The sequence below is a fragment of the Sinohyriopsis cumingii genome, chromosome 16 (assembly GCF_028554795.1).
Source record: "Sinohyriopsis cumingii isolate HCF-2022 chromosome 16, ASM2855479v2, whole genome shotgun sequence".
Classification (NCBI taxonomy): domain Eukaryota; kingdom Metazoa; phylum Mollusca; class Bivalvia; order Unionida; family Unionidae; genus Sinohyriopsis; species Sinohyriopsis cumingii.
Window position 1 is genome coordinate 33,386,535 of NC_142976.1, and position 21,308 is coordinate 33,407,842.

Consider the following 21,308-nt stretch of genomic DNA (forward strand, 5'->3'; position numbering starts at 1 on the left):
AGTACAGAATAATTTCTTTATTTGAAGTCTCATAAATCCATATGGAATAACACATCCCTACATCCTGTGGCCAGTTTGAATTTCATGGCTACATACGGCTGTTACCAAATACCAATAGGTATCTAAAGTGTGTGTGTTTGAGACAGATTTCTATGTAGCAAAATTGTATATTTTAATGAACATATGGTATCCTACCCACTAAGCATCCATCCATAGATGGTGGAGGGGGGTTGTGGTTGATTTATTGGACAAAGCAAATAGGTGTGAACAAGCTGATTTTTGAAAGGTTACCTGCTTTAAAAATTCTAGTCTTTTCATTAACCCTTTACCCCATACAAGCAGTTGGATTGTCTTGCCTATTACAATTCAACAACAATGATTGATGCAGATTTAAGATGGTAGGGATATTCTCTAAAGTTTTTTTAACACCATTAAAGATGGCTCATATTATTGTGATGGTGTTTGTCCTTCTGTCCATCCATCTCTTTCTGCATTGTTCTATCCATTCATCTGTTACCTTTTTCATTTTTAAACAGTAACTTTAGTTTTACACCATACTCCATTACAGAACTTGTGGATGACATGTAATTGGGGTTATTGATTTGAGGGTGAAATGGTCACAGGTCAAGGTCACTGGCTGAAAGAAGAAAAATTGTTTACATTCAGTAATAGTTGCTGAATCTCACAAACATGGAACAAACTTTGTGAATGGCTTGAACTTTTGTTTAGGCAGGTAAAGTTAGCTATGACCGAAAAAGAAGCATGGTTTCTACACAATAACTTCAAGGTCAACTTTAGATCTCTATCACAGACGTTGACTGATTTTTGTGGATGGCTTGTACTTGGAATAAGAAAGAAGCATATTGATTTTGAGTGTAAAAATGCAATGGACAATATCACTGTGGCTGACAAACTGAAAATGGTTTTGATAAAAAACATTCAGTTTGTGGATGGCTTACACTTTGGGTAAGAAAGAAGTATTTTGGTTTTATGAGGTCTAAAGGTTATAGGGCAAGGTTACTGCAACTGAAAGATGAAAATGATTTGTGCATAATAACTTTAGTTTTAGACCACAGACCGTGACCAAAAGTAGTGGATTGCTTGTACTAATAGCAAAAGAGAAGAGGCCTAATGATTTGGGGTTAAAAGGTCAAAGGTCAAAATCAATCTGACTCAGTGAAATAGGCTTTACAATGACTTGACAAGATACTGCATACAGTGTAGGTCTATTAAGGATCAAGGGACAATATACTGTATACAGTGTAGATCTATTAAAGTCCATGGGGCAGTGTATGCAGCTAGGTCTATTACAGTCCAAGGGACAAGGTACTGCAGACAGTGTAGCTCTATTAAGGTCCAAGGGACAAGATACTGCATACAGTATAGGTCTATTCAAGTCCATGGGGCAGGGTATACATTGTAGGTCTGTTAAAGTCCATGCCTGGGCAGGGTATAAAATGTAGGTCTATTAAGGTCCATGGGCAGGGTATACAGTCTAGGTCTGTTATAGTCCATGCCTGGGCAGAATATACAGTGTAGGTCTATTAAGGTCCATGGGCAGGGTATACAGTGTAGGTCTGTTATAGTCCATGCCAGGGCAGGATATACAGTGTAGGTCTATTAAGGTCCATGGGCAGGGTATACAGTGTAGGCCTATTAAGGTCCATGGGTCAGGGTATACATTCACAGTGTTCTTTTTATATATTTTTTTCATTTATAAACCTTTACTTATATTTGCTTGTTATATTAATTTTTGAAATAATAATGAATTGGATATGTTCATTTTATTAATGAAAAAACAAGAATGTAAAAAAAAAAGTTATCACAGTAGAAAGTAGTAATCCTTAAATTTTTCTTGTTTTGCATAATTTATCAATAGATGCAGGTGAGGGGAATAAGTGAGATTAATATATAAGACTATAAATTATCAATCAACCTGTGGATAGAATAATTCTGATTAATTTTTGTTAATTGAGGGTTTAAGGTATGCATTTAGTATATGTCCTGCACATGATGATTCACTTTTATTTAAATCTGATTATTCATACAATATATAGCCTGAATCTGAATTTACAGTTACCTTATGCTTGAATCTTTCATGGAACATTTAACGCCAGCATGAAATACCATATGTATACATTCAGAATATTTTCAGGTATAAGGTGACAAAATAATAAACCAGCATGACCTAAAATTGGATGTCATCTTTATCATTTCTATACACAAGCAACACTCATCATACTGCAAACAGCACAGACTCAATTATGCTTCACATTTCATGCTAACAGATCAGTGTCTGTACTACGTTATTCTCAGTGTAATAGCCCAGTTATGCTTTACATTTCATACTAACAGATCAGTGTCTGTACTACATTATTCTCAGTGTAATAACCCAGTTATGCTTTACATTTCATACTAACAGATCAGTGTCTGTACTACATTATTCTCAGTGTAATAACCCAGTTATGCTTTACATTTCATGCTAACAGATCATTGTCTGTACTACTTTATTCTCAGTGTAATAGCCCAGTTATGCTTTACATTTCATGCTAACAGATCAGTGTCTGTACTACGTTGTTCTCAGTGTAATAGCCCAGTTATGCTTTACATTTCATGCTAACAGATCAGTGTCTATACTACATTATTCTCAGTGTAATAGCCCAGTTATGCTTTACATTTCATACTAACAGATCAGTGTCTGTACTACATTATTCTCAGTGTAATAGCCCAGTTATGCTTTACATTTCATGCTAACAGATCAGTGTCTGTACTACGTTATTCTCAGTGTAATAGCCCAGTTATGCTTTACATTTCATGCTAACAGATCAGTGTCTGTACTACATTATTCTCAGTGTAATAGCTCAGTTATGCTTCACATTTCATGCTAACAGATCAGTGTCTGTACTACATTATTCTCAGTGTAATAGCTCAGTTATGCTTCACATTTCATGCTAACAGATCAGGGTCTATACTATCTTATTCTCAGTGTAATAGCCCAGTTATGCTTTACATTTCATACTAACAGATCAGTGTCTGTACTACATTATTCTCAGTGTAATAGCCCAGTTATGCTTTACATTTCATACTAACAGATCAGTGTCTGTACTACATTATTCTCAGTGTAATAGCTCAGTTATGCTTTACATTTCATACTAACAGATCAGTGTCTGTACTACATTATTCTCAGTGTAATAGCTCAGTTATGCTTTACATTTCATACTAACAGATCAGTGTCTGTACTACATTATTCTCAGTGTAATAGCCCAGTTATGCTTTTCATTTCATGCTAACAGATCAGTGTCTGTACTACGTTATTCTCAGTGTAATAGCCCAGTTATGCTTTACATTTCATGCTGACAGATCAGGGTCTATAATGCCATATTTACTGTAATATCACATTTATACGTTACATTTTATGCTAACAGATCAGGGTCAATAATGCCACATTCAGTGTAATATCTCAATTATGCTTTACATTTTATGCTAACAGATCAGGGTCAATAATGCCACATTCAGTGTAATATCTCAATTATGCTTTACAATTTATGCTAACAGATCAGGGTCTATAATGCCACATTCAGTGTAATATCTCAATTATGCTTTACATTTTATGCTACTAGATAAAGGTCTATAATGCCACATTCAGTATACTATCTCAATTATGCTTTACATTTTATGCTAACAGATCAGGGTCAATAATGCCACATTCAGTGTAATATCTCAATTATGCTTTACATTTTATGCTAACAGATCAGGGTCTATAATGCCACATTCAGTGTAATATCTCAATTATGCTTTACAGTTTATGCTACTAGATAAAGGTCTATAATGCCACATTCAGTATACTATCTCAATTATGCTTTACATTTTATGCTAACAGATCAGGGTCTATAATGCCACATTCAGTGTAATATCTACACATACATTAATAAGTGCACCCCTGCTTCAAGCAGGTAAAATCATGCAGACAATTTCCCATTCTTATAATGCGTTTCTTGATTCCAGAATGCCTAGGGAGGGAAGAGGCTGCTAAACCTGCCCATTTTTTAGAACTTATCAAACATCTCTTGATCACATAAATTAATGCATTAAATCAGTCTTACAAGCAAATCTTGTATATGCTTGATTCAGCACTGACATCTTGGAAGACACAGTGTACCTCCACATCTGAGAGCACCCAGTATAAAGAAAGGAGCAAATTCTTTAGTTTGTGCGTGATGAGGACATTGTTTATGTTATCATCAGAGCGTGTTTTGTATGTTGGCATCAAATTGAACCCAAGCCAAACTTGATTAAGAGCATAGTGATAGTATCGTGTAAAATATGGTATTTGCTTGAAAGGATAAATGATATCATAGATCCTAGTATCTCTCTAACTTAGGGCATTTTTGGTTTTAACTGCATTTTTGATAACATTGTCACATGTAGTTATGTCATACAGAGGTAATAGGAGGTACAAGCCATTGTGATTTATGTAACATTAGATTTGGATTTATACTGTTGGCATTTACATTCAGCGTAACAGATATAACAAGTCATTTCTCCATAATTGAAGGAAAGCTTAATGAATATAATTACCCTTTAGTAAGATCCGAGTCTAATAAATCAACCCCAAATCTTTGAAGTAAAAGAGTCCATTACTCTCAGTACAGGTCTGAGAGCTACTTTACGAGACTAGTCAGTTACAACATAGACCCTGATCTGCAGACACATAAAGCACCAGCACATCAAAGTCTTGTTTAATTTGTTAGCACTAATCAGTGAAACAAACAACATAGACCTTGATCAGCTGATGCATTACGTGGTGGCATATCTGGGTCTATGTTGTTGATAGTTGGATAGAACTTGGAAATGAATATATACAATAAATATGCAGCATAATGGTTGTTTGCTGGTCACATTACTGTGACTGGGAAGAATGTAGAACTTTCATATATTTTCTTCTACACTATTTGATAGTGAAATTATTGATTTTATGGAGTCTGGACCTCGATCCCTGTAGCTAATCCATTGGCAACTTTGTACAGGTGTATAATGAGTCATTTTTAGTGCTATGGTATGATGGATTAGTTTTATTGATGTGGTAATTGAGCTATTGAATTCTGTGTGTGTTAAATTTTGATGGATATGGGATCAGGGAAGTGTGCTAAAGTGTAAACAGCATATTTGTATACAGTCACAGTATTGTGAAAAATCTCATGTTACTCCATTGGCCATCCATTTTTTAAAAATTTTCCCTGCACAGTTACTCAAACTCTTCACCATATATCATTATCAAACTTTGTGTTTGTGTCTGTGTGTGTGTGTGCATGTGTGTATGTGTGCACATTTGTATTTGGTGTAAACTGAGGACATTCATGAGTTTTCACACCAACATACTGAGGACACACCTCCAACCAAGGACATCCTCGGTTGGGAAAATGGTAAAATTGTGCTTCTACCAACTACTTTAGCCTAGAATAACATAAAATCATGATATGTAGGAAGGACCCCATTTACACACTTGATGCTTATTTGTGATTTTGGAGTGTATCTTTCTTCCATAACTGGAGATACACATGCCTGAATCCATGTCCTTGAGTGCCCAGTGGAAAACTTGTAGAGAGAGATTTCTGATACCAGCTACTTAGCTAAACTATAAGAAGAAAAGCTGGTGCATATAACAATCCCTGGTATTGTTTTAAAATGTTTCTTGCATGTGAGACAACAGTGTTTGAAAATAATAATAATAATAATAATGAGGACTTTGTATAGCACCTAATCTTTAGAAGCTCTAAGCACTTTACAACATTATACAACACCTATAAGATAAAAAACATATAATGATATGATTACAAAAACAAACACAATGAAATTAGAAAACATTAAAAAACATGCTGAGAATATTTTAGGTAGGAAACATTATTAGGTCTTTAAGTTTGTTCTTGCAGTCGAAATAAGTGAGTTTTGAGAGCCCTCTTGAATGTGATCACTGTGTCTTTGTGTCTAAGTTCAGTGGGCAATTCATTCCACGTTGCTGGGCCCTGGTATGCAAAAGAACGCTGTCCATATGACTTTGTTTTCATACTTGGAATAATGAGTATATGATTGTCAAAAGAGGAGTGTAAGTATCTTGCTGGTGTGTACACATGGGTGAGGTCGGATAGGTATGTTGGACTAGAGTCTGACAGTGAAACATAGAGAACAAATTTTGTGTTTGATTCTGGATCGAATGGATAGCCAGTGTAGGGTACAGAGCAGCGGGGAGGTGTGCTCTGATCGTGGTACTCTAAGTATGATCCGAGCAGCTGTGTTTTGAACTTTTTGAAGTTTCTAGAGCAGATATTGAGATGAACCAGACAGAATTGAGTTACAATAGTCCAGTCTTGAAAGTACTAATGAACACACAAGTGTTTTAGTGGCATCAACTGAAAGATATTTGCAAATTGAGATGATGCGTCTCAGCTCAAGATATGCAGCCTTGCATATGTTCATGACATGTTGATGCAGTGTGAGAGTACTGTTCAGAGTAACACCTAGGCTTCATACTGATTGTGTGAATTTAATGTTGGTGTTGCTCATATTTATTGTTTGAGATAAGGATGTGAATGAGAAAGTCTTTGTGTTGTGATCAGAATGGCCCCAGTTTTATCATCATTCATCTGCAGCTTGTTACATGTCATCCATGATTTCACATCAGAAATGCACCTCTCTACATCTTGGTTGGTAGCATCAATTTCAGTTGGGTGGCTAGATTTGTATATTTGGGTGTCATCAGCATACAATTGGTGAGACACTGGATGATGATCTATGACACTTGAGAGTGGCTGAGTGTACAAAATGAAGAGAACAGGTCCAAGAACAGACCCCTATGGAACACCACAACATAGATCAACTGGGCTGGAGTGTATTCCATTTGCAGACACAATTTGTGTCCTGTTGACCAAGTAGGACTTGAACCACAGTAAGGCTGTATCATGAATGCCAAATACATGCTGGAGACGGTGAAGTAATATATCATGGTCTATTGTGTCAAATGCTGCAGACAAATCAAGGAGGGTGAGGACTGTAATCATTCCGCTATCCAACGCAGAGAGAATGTCATTAACTACTTTTAGAAGATTAGTTTCAGTACTGTGGCAAGGGCGATATACAGACTGTACATTGCTAAAAAGACTGTTTGAATTTAGATGAGATACAAGCTGGGATAGAACAACCTTTTCTAAGATTTTTGATATGAATGGGAGATTAGAGACTGGGCGGTAGTTCTTTAAATCGTTATGGTCTAGTGTTGGTTTCTTCAGCAGAGGCTTTACAATGGCAGTTTTGAAAAATGATGGGAATTCCCCAGATGAGAGAGAGGTATTAGTAACATCAGTTAGTGAAGGCAATACTGGATCTAAGCACTCAAGCAGCAGTGATGTTGGAATTGGATCAAGTTCACATGACTTTGGTGCACTCTTCATCAGGATTGTACGTACAAAATCCATAGAGACAGGTTCAAATGCTGCTAATGGTTGCCGCTCAAATTCTGTATCCCAACTGTATGGTGACGATGAGTCAATTGAAATTGTGATGTCAAGCTTATCTCTAATGGTTTGTACTTTGTCACGGAAGAAATTTGCAAACATGTCCGGAAGGTCGACTGAAGAGAAGGTAGTTGGAAGTGGTGTAGATTTGTTCATTGACATTATTTTGTTAGTAATCTCGAAGAGCTCTTTGCAGCTGGAACTTTCCATGATCTTAGTAGTGTAGTGGGCTGATTTCGCTGCATGGACTATATTTGTGACATTCTTCTTAGTGGCTTCATATATTTGCTTATGAATAGTGAGTCTGGTGGAAAGCCAAAGCTTCTCAGCTTTACGGCGGTCTCTTTTAGCACTGTGAAACTGGTCCCTAACACTGCTATACCATGGAGAACACTTTTGAATTGATACTCTACACTTGGTAGCTGGGGCATGTTTGTCAAGCAATGAACGCAAGCAGTTATAAAGTTGTTCTGCGGTAGGAGGTAAGCAAGTTGTTAGGTTAGCTTGGATGTCTTGCATTTAGTTTGGTTCTATTTATCATACGGAGATTTCTCTTAGTAGCACATAAAGGTGGAGGGTTGGGGACTGATACATCAAGATGGCATATAATGCAGAGGTGATCTGATGCAAGGTCATGGGATACCAGGGAGGACCGTAGAATGTTATCATCAGGTCTATGAAGAATCCAGTCTAAAATGTGACCATGTTTATGGGTGGGTTGGTTAACTGATTGTTTGAGGTTGAAAACATTTTTGGAATCTATGAGTTTTGATGTATTTGGGTTTCCAGGACAGTCAGAGTGAAAGTTGGAAAAACTCGTGATGCAGTCATACCATGCATGTCCAATACATGCAATTAAATTTACGACATGTAAATTGCCCAATTAATCAACCCATCTGTAATGTTAAAACATTTTGTTTGCGGTGAGATTTTACACATGTAAAGATATTGAAAAGACATCTTTGATATGAAAAATTTATTTTATGATTATTAAATGAGCTATATCTGCCCCAATTTTATCATTTGCCTACTTACTATTCAAACAGGAGAGAACAGATGTGAATCAAGTGAAAAATCCCATTAAGGTGAGATAGAATTATCACTAACCAAATTTGGAAGTTACACACACAGAACTTCAGTAAATATATAGAAAGATAAGTATATTATATAGAGGTCGAACATTTATCATCAAGATGATCAGTCCCAAAATGAACCATTTAATTAAAGCAATTTGTTTTTCATTATCGTATTAAGACCTGCGACTTCATGTGCAACTGTTGAATGTATTCAGTGTTCTTTTAAATGTATATACTTGCTTCAGCTGGTGATTTGATGACTTTGATTAACATATCATGAATTATTTTCGTATCAATAGTTCTGTTGTAAATGAAGTCTTATTAAAACAACACACAAAATGTTAACACAAGGTGTCAATCTATATTGTTTTCCCAAATTTAAAGAGGTTTTTAACAATTGCCAAAAAGCCAGGGGTATTTGCTTGACCGAGCGGTGTCAAACCCAGCCCGCTAGAAGTCATAAGTTTACCCCAAATTTCCAAAGACTTTTATTCAAGTTCATTTGTAAATTAGAGAGTCCAACGTGTCCATTCTATACATAAATTTTTCGCTAATCAATGCAAGACCAATGATCTCACAACTTGCCAAATATCGATCAACCGCACATCTGCATGGTTTCTCTTCATCAACTTTCTGTACTGTCAGCATTTCATGCTGTAGAAACTATACCACTATCCCCTAACACAGGGAACTGTTTTTACTGTTCCACCTTAGGCCAGTCAATTTATGGTTTCAAGGCATATATATATATATATATATATATATATATATATATATATATATATATATATATATATATATATATATATGTATGTATTTATATATATAAAAACACAAATGCACGCAGAGACAAACACACTGCATAGCGGTTTCATTTATTATAATGAGTATAAATTTGTGTAGTTTTGTAAAAAGACACATTTTAATGAGGTCCTAGAGTTCATAAAATTTCCTTCTGTCAAAGTTTTTATTTGCAGTTAATTTTGTTTATTAGCCTCCACAAATTTCCAAACTAAAGATTTAAAAAATGACAGAACTATGACAGAACTATACAGACAACAAAGGGTGGTCATTTGAATCTTTTGTATCTTGTTTTCTAAGAGAGTCTTGATCTTTGTAGTGATCTACAATAATGATATTGTTGACATAATGTTGCCTGAGTCAATATAACCCACCTGTACAACATATTTACATTGTCTCTTTTATGGGCATAATATCAGAGCTGAAGTTCAAAGTGAGAGCTATTTGTTTAACCCTGTAAGTGCCATCTTTATGAAAGTCAAACAGGTATTATTCATTATAAACATATGGTAGTTGTTGTTGTTCTAGGGTTTAACGCCATTTTTCAGCACAAGATAGGCTATACATGGCGGCCAGTATAACTGGTGGAGGAAGAACCCTGGAAAACCCAGGGAAGAACCACCGACCCACAAGAAGCTACTGGCAGGCTTTCCCACGTACCCATGCTAGCCGAGCCTTGGACTCGAACCCACGCAGACAGAGGTGAGATGGCAGTGATCCGGAACGGCGAGCGCTTTAGACCACTCGGCCACTCGGGGCCCCCAAACATATGGTAGTAATAAAATACCATAAAACCATAATTTACTAAAGTACCAGGCTGCATGTAATTAATGACTGGTTCTTATTCTTGTGTTAGAAAACACATGGATTATGTGATATCATCTATCCATTCATACACATGGATTATGTGATATCATCTATCTATTCATACACATGGATTATGTGATATCATCTATCCATTCATACACATGATTATGTGATATCATTTATCCATTCATACACATGGATTATGTGATATCATCTATCCATTCATACACATGGATTATATGATATCATCTATCCTTTCATACACATGGATTATATGATATCATCTATCCATTCATACACAAGGATTATGTGATATCATCTATCAATTCATACACAAAGATTATGTGATATCATCTATCCATTCATACACATGGATTATATGATATCTATCCATTCATACACATGGATTATGTGATATCATCTATCCATTCATACACAAGGATTATGTGATATCTATCCATTCATACACATGGATTATGTGATATCTATCCATTCATACACAATAAAATCCATGTAATTTGTGGAATAATTTAGGTGTTTCCAACTTTTTTGGGCTGGGGACCAGATCAGAGATAAAATGCTTACAGTTGTGGGCCACATGAACAAGAACAGCTCCTTATCACAAATTATGCATATTAATGAAAATGCATATTTTTAAAAGAACTGCTTATATGGCACAGGCCGCACAAAGTGAAGGACTGGGCTGCGTGCAGGCCCCAGGTTGGACATGCCTGCCCTACACCATTCAACAAAAATCCTTCAAGGTACTGGTTTTAAACTTTGGTTGGCCTATATATATATATATATATATATATATATATATATATATATATATATATATATATATATATATATATATATATGTCCAAATTTTGATTCCCCCCTCCCTCCCACACCAGGAACTGATTGGGTGGAAGTGAGGGCTTGGAAGATAAAAAGCTGATGAGACTGTGGGTTGAGGGAGAGGAGTGGGATTCTTGTTCCTTTTTTTAAGTCATTAGATCATTCCATCATTCTATGTGCACTGTACTAGGTGTTTGAGTATAAATGGCGTATGGGTAACCTATATATATATATATATATATATATATATATATATATATATATATATATATATATATATTCTGATCTACCATCACATAATATGCCTGCAATCATTGCCTATGCTGTTTGTTCTGCTGAGTACTCCTAAGAAACTGCACAGACCCAGGTCTGCTGGCACATTATGTGATTGCATATCTGGGTCAGTGCAGTTTGCAGTTGGACTCATCTTATAATTGAGTATACATGGTGTAGCTGATTGTTGATGGCTTCGTAAACCACTAGTATATGTCTGTTTACTTCATGTGACACTCAAAATGACTATAAATTATCAATCAAATAAAAGCTCTATGAGGCATCCATTATGTGTTAAAAATTTTGACAGCAGCTTTCATCACTGTTTTTCATCGTAAGCTTCGTTGTATATCCAGGTGTAAAATACTTGCATACTGATGAGTTCACTTCTTCACTTTTGAACACTATATACAGTTCATGTATTTTATTTTGACTTAGCTCAACCAGAAGATAACTCATGCCTTTGAGTATTATATACATTAGCGCCTGCCTTGAAAGAACACCCCTTCTGCTAAAAACAGACGACAGGTTATCTCTCATATCAGGTCATAACATTATATATTCATTAAATTTGTGCATGGAAATCCTGGTGTATCAAGACCATAGCAGTCTCAATATATAATTTCTTTGGGATGAGAATTGTGTAAATCTTATCACCAGGGGACCATGAAGATCATTCACTTAAACTCGAATTGTCTTTCCTGATTTGTTTGGTTATATTAAGGTGGCAGATCTGTCAGGGCATAGAGATGGCCAGATCTGTTGGAGCATATTGAGATGCCTTGATCTATCAGTGTACATTGAGATGCCTTGATCTATCAGTGTATATTGAGATGTCTTGATCTATCAGTGTATATTGAGATGCCTTGATCTATCAGGATATATTGAGATGCCTTGATCTATCAGGGTATATTGAGATGCCTTGATCTATCAGGATATATTGAGATGCTTTGATCTATCAGGGTGTATTGAGATGCCTTGATCTATCAGTGTATATTGAGATGCCTTGATCTATCAGGATATATTGAGATGCTTTGATCTATCAGGGTGTATTGAGATGCCTTGATCTATCAGTGTATATTGAGATGCCTTGATCTATAAGTGTATATTGAGATGGCCTGATCTGTAAGGACATATTGAAGATGTTGAGATGGCCAGATCCGTATGCAGTTGGATGAATTGCATCACTATAAAACACTTTGTTATCTCATGCTTCATTTTATAAGGTGAACATGGACATGGATTCCATTTTATCAGGTGGCTGTAAAGTTATATCTATCACTTAATTTACTATAGGGACATCTCACTGTAAGGCAGTATACTGTGTGGTTCCCATTAAAGTATTATAATGAGGAAGTGCTATATAGAGGTTGGGTGTTATAATGAAGAATAACTCTATGGGTGTTATAATGAGGAATCACTCTGTATGGGTAAAACATGTTTGCTATAATGAAGGAGAGCTAATTATTGGCAAAAGCAAATAGGTGTTATAATGAGGAAGTTCTTTATATTGGTAAAACATTGGTGTTAGAGTGATGAATTGCTTTATATGGGTAAAGACAACAGTGTTATATTGAGAAGTGCTGTATATGGGTAAAATTATGGCTAATATAATGAGGCACTCTGTATGGTTAAAAATGGGAGTGTAATGCTGAAGAAGTGCTGTAAGCACAAATGTTATAATGAGGAAGCACCATATATGGGTTAAAACACAGGTGTTAGGAAGTGCTACTTTTGTATATGGGTAATATATGTGGCCATTATATTTTGGAAGTGCTACCTGTATATAATAAAACATTGGTTTTTATAATTGGCTAGGGCTGTATATGGGTTATACATATGGGTCATATATTGAGGAGTGATATATATGGGTAAAAACATGGGCATTATAATGACAAAATGCTATATAAATTATGAATGTTATAATGAGGAAGTGCTATATATTTTTAAAATATATGGGTGTTTTAATGAGACAGTACCATATATGGGCAAAATTTAATGGGTCTTTTAATGTGGAAGTGCTATATATGGGTACAATCATGTGTGTTTTAGAGAGGAAACATTATTTAGGGGTAATACATGAGTGTTATGAGAAAATGCTTTATATATTGTTAAAAAGTGGATGTTATGATGAGGAAGCATTGTGTGTAAAATGTCTGGTTGTTGTAATGAGGATGCATTTTATATGGGTGAAACATATGGGTGTTAAAATGAGAAAGCACTGTATGTGGGTAAAACAGTTTTCTTATAATGAAGAAAGCACTATATATGGGTAAAAACATGGCTGTTATAATGAGGCCAAAAATATGGGTGTTATAATGAAGAATTGCTCTTTGTGGCAAAAAATATGGGTGTTATAATGATGTCGTGCTATATATGGGTTAAAAGACCTGAAGTAGCCAGAACTGTTTTTATAACACTGAATGTTCTGACTTGGTCATTTTAGGATTGGTCTGTACTTTGCCCCCATAGGAGCTGCTTTTAAACTAAACTTTTGGATAAGTTCTTTCCAAGTCAACAAAATATTGACAGTAATAATTTTGGGTGCAGTTCAGATCAACACTGGGAAAGTGGCATAGACTGTAGTTCAGATCAACACTGAGAAAGTGGCATAGGGTTCAGTTCATATAAACACTGGGGAAGTGGCATAGAGTGTAGTTCAGATCAACACTGGGAAAGTGATATATCTATTGCAGAATAAGCATGTATTTTTCTGTTAGTGCACTTCATTGAAAGTTTTAAAAACTGGAAAAAGATTTAATTATAATAGTGATATGGGTAAGATCTCTTATAGTGCTATAGCTTTATAATTGGCAAGAATCATAGAATTTCCATCATTGGTACTTGTGCCTGTATGGCTGTGTTGCACTGCCCATTTTAAGTTTTATTATGTATATCTGTATGGTGTCTTTTACTTTTGGTGCATGACTAGATTGCATATGAGATATAAATAGTTTTAAAATCATTCTTAATAATAAACCTGTTGACAAGTTTGGGGTTAGTTTCACATTGGATGATTGATTCCTGTGATGGATTCTGTTATGACATGATTTTTTTGTGATGGTATTGTCTCATCTGAGGTATTTTGACAGAGATTAAGTATGAAAATATTGTGATGTAAAGCCACAGCATGTATATAAAGTGAAGAAGTGGACAATTCCCATTTTCTTTTGTTTTTGTTTTAATATTTGCCTGCATATGTATTCCTTGTAGTGTTCAAATATAGTTTGAGATGAACCATTTGTTTGGATTATTCATTAGAATTACAAAGTGTTTGTTGACTCTCGAAGAAAATATTATTCTGGGGTTATTGTGAATTATTCAAAGGTCAGTTTTTCACAAAGTCAATGTGATACATAAAGAGTGTTGTCAGTATAGCATATTCAAGGCTACTGGTACATCGGCACATTCAGGACCTAGAAATTGTTCAGAACACTATAAATGTTCAGACTTGTGTAGAACATTTTAGGATTATTTTGGATTTAATGCATAAAACTGTAAGTTCCTCTTAAATTTTCATTTAATAACTTGGAGCATTAAATTATTTGTTCAGTTTTGGTTTTGCTTCTTTCTGTTGCTTAGTTTATGACCATAGAGTTGTAGCATTTGCATGATGCAAATTAAAATAAATAATTGACAAATGCATTGGGAATGCACATGGATACAACCCATACACATTCTTTCCATTAGGAATACATATGGATACACCCCATGCACATTCTTTCCATTGGGAATACATATGGATACACCCCATACACATTCTTTTCATTGGGAATGCATTTGGATACACCCCATACACATTCTTTTCATTGGGAATGCATATGGATACACCCCATGCACATTCCTTCCATTGCAAATGCATAGGGATACACTACATGCACATTCTTTCCATTGGGAATGCATATGAATACAACCAATGCACATTCTTTCCATTGGGAATGCATATGGATACACCCCATACACATTCTTTCCATTGCAAATGCATATGGATACACCCCATACACATTCTTTCCATTGGGAATGCATATGGATACACCCCATGCACATTCTTTCCATTGGGAATGCATATGGATACACCCCATACACATTCTTTCCATTGGGAATGCATTTTGATATACTCCATGCACATTCTTTCCATTGTGAATGCATATCGATACACCCCATGCACATTCTTTCCATTGGGAATGCATATTGATATACCTCATGCACATTCTTTCCATTGGGAATGCATATGGATACACACCATGCACATTCTTTCCATTAGGAATGCATATGGATATACCCCATACACATTCTTTCCATTGCAAATGCATATGGATACACCCCATGCACATTCTTTCCATTGGGAATACATATGGATACACCCCATGCACATTCTTTCCATTGGGAATGCATATGGATACACCCCATACACATTCTTTCCATTGGGAAAGCAATTTGATATACTCCATGCACATTCTTTCCATTGTGAATGCATATCGATACACCCCATGCACATTCTTTCCATTGGGAATGCATATTGATATACCTCATGCACATTCTTTCCATTGGGAATGCATATGGATACACACCATGCACATTCTTTCCATTAGGAATGCATATGGATACACCCCATACACATTCTTTCCATTGCAAATGCATATGGATACACCCCATGCACATTCTTTCCATTGGGAATACATATGGATACACCCCATACACATTCTTTCCATTGCAAATGCATATGGATACACCCCATGCACATTCTTTCCATTGGGAATACATATCGATATACCCCATACACATTCTTTTTATTGGGAATGCATTTGGATACACACCATGCACATTCTTTCCATTAGGAATGCATATGGATACACCCCATACACATTCTTTCCATTGCAAATGCATATGGATACACCCCATGCACATTCTTTCCATTGGGAATACATATGGATACACCCCATACACATTCTTTCCATTGCAAATGCATATGGATACACCCCATGCACATTCTTTCCATTGGGAATACATATCGATATACCCCATACACATTCTTTTTATTGGGAATGCATTTGGATACACCCCATACACATTCTTTTCATTGGGAATGCATTTGGATACACCCCATGCACATTCCTTCCATTGCAAATGCATAGGGATACACTACATGCACATTCTTTCCATTGGGAATGCATATGAATACAACCGATGCACATTCTTTCCATTGGGAATGCATATGGATACACCCCATACACATTCTTTCCATTGCAAATGCATATGGATACACCCCATGCACATTCTTTCCATTGGGAATACATATGGATACACCCCATATACATTCTTTCCATTGGGAATGCATATGGATACACCCCATGCACATTCTTTTCATTGGGAATGCATTTGGATACACCCCATGCACATTCTTTCCATTGGGAATGCCTATGAATACAACCGATGCACATTCTTTCCATTGGGAATGCATATGGATACACCCCATGCACATTCATTCCATTGGGAATGCATATTGATATACCCCATGCACATTCTTTCCATTGGGAATGCATATGGATACACCCCATACACATTCTTGCTTGTCAATAGAGGCATTAAGTAATGAATTCAACCTTTCTGACAATGGAGGATGTTTTAAGTATATTACCTTTGTTTTTATATTTGTTTTCCATACCTTCATGGGGATACCTACCCATATGTGGCACTATGTTGCCAGGATTGTGATGATGTGCTATTATTCCTTCTACATGCATGCTACTTTTGTACTACATGAATCCAGCCTTGATGCAGTATTCTTGTAACATTTACTTTTATGAAATTCAAATTATCTTATTTAAGCTTGATTTTTTGGCATTTCTTCATCTTTGCATTTTTATAACTTGCCTTTCACTTGGCACCATATAGCCAGTACTGTGCTGACATACATCCATACTTGCATGATTAAACAAGTGATTACAGGCATACACCCATTTTCAGGGGAGGTCAATCCAACTGAAACTAATTTAAGCACCCAGGGTTTATTTCCTGGTTGTGGAGACAAGATCTACCATTTCCTTCATTTAGTTGACATTAACTTCTCAAGGTTTTATACTCGTCTGACACTGATAAGATTTGAAAACAATTTATACCACACCATCCGAATCATATGCAGATGGCTGTTTATGCAAATAACAAATTGCTTTTGAAAAGGTGTGCATACTAATTTTAGTCTAGCAGCAAACTTATTGCTTCCATCCATTATTATTCACATAGAGAGAGATGTAACTGATGTGACACATTTATATGTAGCTGGTATTAAAGTGGCCAAAGGTCACAAGTGGAAACTGGATGGAGGAAAACAGCCTAGGACATCTGTCTTTATCAGGAAGTATAATTACCCAAATCTTTTATCTTTGGAATGTTGACAAACCAGACCAGGTAACTTGACAAGTACTACATAGGATAGATAGATCAACCTCAAATTCTAAAATACTACCTAAATAAATTTTTATATCCAAATTATTTTGTATTCTTTTATGGAAATACAACACACAGACCTTTGGGGGCCACATTAACATAAAAATCCTTTATACATTTTCAGCAACATGGGGGGACACCTCAAAGGTTACCAGCTAATACGGCTGGGAGCTGTTGATGGGCGCACATGTAAAGCTGGTATTAAAGTGTCAGAAATGGTGTATTATCACTAGGTATCAACTTTATTAACATTTTTGTTTCAGATAATCTGAGTGATTTGATACACAGACATCCTTGACATTTCTGTTTCAGGTAATTTGATTGATTTGATACACAGACATTCTTAACATTTCTGTTTCAGGTAATTTGAGTGATTTGATACACAGACATTCTTAACATTTCTGTTTCAGGTAATTTGAGTGATTTGATACACAGACATTCTTAACATTTCTGTTTCAGGTAATTTGAGTGATTTGATACACAGACATCCTTAACATTTCTGTTTTAGGTAATTTGATTGATTTGATACACAGACATTCTTAACATTTCTGTTTCAGGTAATTTGATTGATTTGATACACCGACATTTTTAACATTTCTGTTTCAGGTAATTTGAGTGATTTGATACACAGACATTCTTAACATTTCTGTTTCAGGTAATTTGAGTGATTTGATACACAGACATCCTTAACATTTCTGTTTCAGGTAATTTGAGTGATTTGATACACAGACATCCTTGTAGCAATTCTTCAGCTGCTGGCCCATCTCATGGACGACCCCATCACCAGATCTCAGAACATGACCTTCGCAAAAAGTCGGATAAAAATCTAGGGGTGCAGGTACATGCATATATACATTGATCTTGCCTTCATTTAACTAATGTTTATCATGCAGAGTAGTTCAAAGTTTATTTCAGTTTTTAAAGTTGATAACAGCAGTGGGCTTTGTGTTGAAAAAAGTATCTATTATCTTACAAAATGTTTATATCTGTCACATAATAATGATTAATATAACAGATTGAATTCACAAACTAATGAATATTACAAATTTAATTGTGTTTATGATCACCTAATCACATGTTTCACATATGCCAGCATGGCATCCAGAATGGAATGTATAACACACATGGGCAAAATCCAACTTCTTTGAATATTTGGGTGGAAAAAAGTGAAATAAAACAAAAAGGCACATTTACTAGCATATGTCAATAAATTAATTGTATGAATTGCTTTGTGAGAGTGATAATAATCCCGCAGTTGTCAGATGCACACATTTTCTGTTTGAATTTTACATAATTTATCAAGTCAACTAAATATTTTTGTGTTTGTTGAGTAAGTGTGCTTTTTATTACTGTCCTCCTCTGATAAATATCTTGCCTGGGTGCTGGCATCTTATTCATAGTTTCCATACCTATTATATCAATAGTGTAGCTAGTAAATTGTAGGTTTCGATATCAACACATCATATTTTCATCAATAGGTTCTCTAATGTCAGCACTATGTCTTTCACAGTATCAGCTATAGTGTAAGCTTAATTACAGTATCAGCTACAGTGTAAGCTTAATCACAATATCAGCCATAGTGTAAGCTTAATGACAGTATCAGCTATAGTGTAAGCTTAATGATAGTACCAGCTATAGTGTAAGCTTAATCACAGTATCAGCTATAGTGTAAGCCTAATCACAGTATCAGCTATAGTGTAAGCTTAATGACAGTATCAGCTATAGTGTAAGCTTAATCACAGTGTCAGTTATAGTGTAAACTTAATCACAGTATCAGCTATAGTGTAAGCCTAATCACAGTATCAGCTATAGTGTAAGCTTAGTTGCAGTATCAGCTATAGTGTAAGCCTAATCAAAGTATCAGCTATAGTGTAAGCCTAATCACAGTATCAGCTAGTGTAAGCTTTGTCACAGTATCAGCTATAGTGTAAGCCTAATCACAGTATCAGCTATAGTGTAAACTTAATCACAGTATCAGCTATAGTGTATGCTTAATGATAGTACCAGCTACAGTATAAGCTTTGTCACAGTATCAGCTATAGTGTAAGCCTAATCACAGTATCAGCTATAGTGTAAACTTAATCACAGTATCAGCTATAGTGTAAGCTTAATGATAGTACCAGCTCTAGTGTAAGCTTAATCATAGTATCAGCTATAGTGTAAGCTTAATCACAGTATCAGCTATAGTGTAAACTTAATCACAGTATCAGCTATAGTGTAAGCCTAATCACAGTATCAGCTATAGTGTAAACTTAATCACAGTATCAGCTATAGTGTATGCTTAATGATAGTACCAGCTACAGTGTAAGCTTTGTCACAGTATCAGCTATAGTGTAAGCCTAATCACAGTATCAGCTATAGTGTAAACTTAATCACAGTATCAGCTATAGTGTAAGCTTAATGATAGTACCAGCTCTAGTGTAAGCTTAATGATAGTACCAGCTATAGTATAAGCTTAATCACAGTATCAGCTATAGTGTAAGTTTAATCAAAGTATCAGCTATAGTGTAAGTTTAATGATAGTACCAGCTCTAGTGTAAGCTTAATGATAGTACCAGCTATAGTGTAAGCTTAATCACAGTATCAGCTATAGTGTAAGCTTAATCACAGTATCAGCTATAGTGTAAGTTTAATGATAGTACCAGCTATAGTGTAAGCTTAATGATAGTATCAGCTCTAGTGTAAGCTTAATGATAGTACCAGCTATGGTGTAAGTTTAATCACAGTACCAGCTATAGTGTAAGCTTAATCACAGTACCAGCTATAGTGTAAGCTTAATCATCTCACATGAGTAATTTTGTTATTGTTGGGTTTAATACCATTTTCAGCACAAGATAGGCTATACATGGCAGCCAGCATAAATGGTGGAGGAAAAACCTGGGAAAACCCAGAAAGAACCACCGACCCATGAGAAGCTACTGGCAAGCATTCTCACATATCCACATTGGCCGAACCTGAGACTCAAACCCACGCAGACAGTGATGAGATGGCAGTGATCCATAATGGTGAGCGCCTTAGACCACACGGCCACATGGGTCCCCTCAAATTAGTTACAGCTTTTAGTAGTATCAGCTATAGTGTAAGTTTAATGATAGTACCAGCTCTAGTGTAAGCTTAATGATAGTACCAGCTATAGTGTAAGCTTAATCACAGTATCAGCTATAGTGTAAGCTTAATCACAGTATCAGCTATAGTGTAAGTTTAATGATAGTACCAGCTATAGTGTAAGCTTAATGATAGTATCAGCTCTAGTGTAAGCTTAATGATAGTACCAGCTATGGTGTAAGTTTAATCACAGTACCAGCTATAGTGTAAGCTTAATCACAGTACCAGCTATAGTGTAAGCTTAATCATCTCACATGAGTAATTTTGTTATTGTTGGGTTTAATACCATTTTCAGCACAAGATAGGCTATACATGGCAGCCAGCATAAATGGTGGAGGAAAAACCTGGGAAAACCCAGAAAGAACCACCGACCCATGAGAAGCTACTGGCAAGCATTCTCACATATCCACATTGGCCGAACCTGAGACTCAAACCCACGCAGACAGTG

The 21,308-nt window shown here is 35.7% G+C and overlaps 1 protein-coding gene across 2 annotated transcripts in view; it reads left to right on the forward strand.

Annotated features, from left to right (window-relative positions):
• LOC149780181 (zinc finger CCCH-type with G patch domain-containing protein-like) overlaps window positions 1-21,308 on the forward strand; it is a 100,434-nt gene that overhangs the window by 73,068 nt on the left and 6,058 nt on the right. The window contains exon 11 of one of the 2 annotated variants that reach the window (XM_089936927.1): window positions 18,460-18,593. In XM_089936927.1, coding sequence (XP_089793053.1) covers window positions 18,460-18,593 — 134 coding nt within the window. Of the gene's footprint in view, window positions 1-18,116; window positions 18,167-18,459; window positions 18,594-21,308 lie in introns of those variants that run through there. The other variant, XM_089936928.1, reaches the window with a different exon arrangement.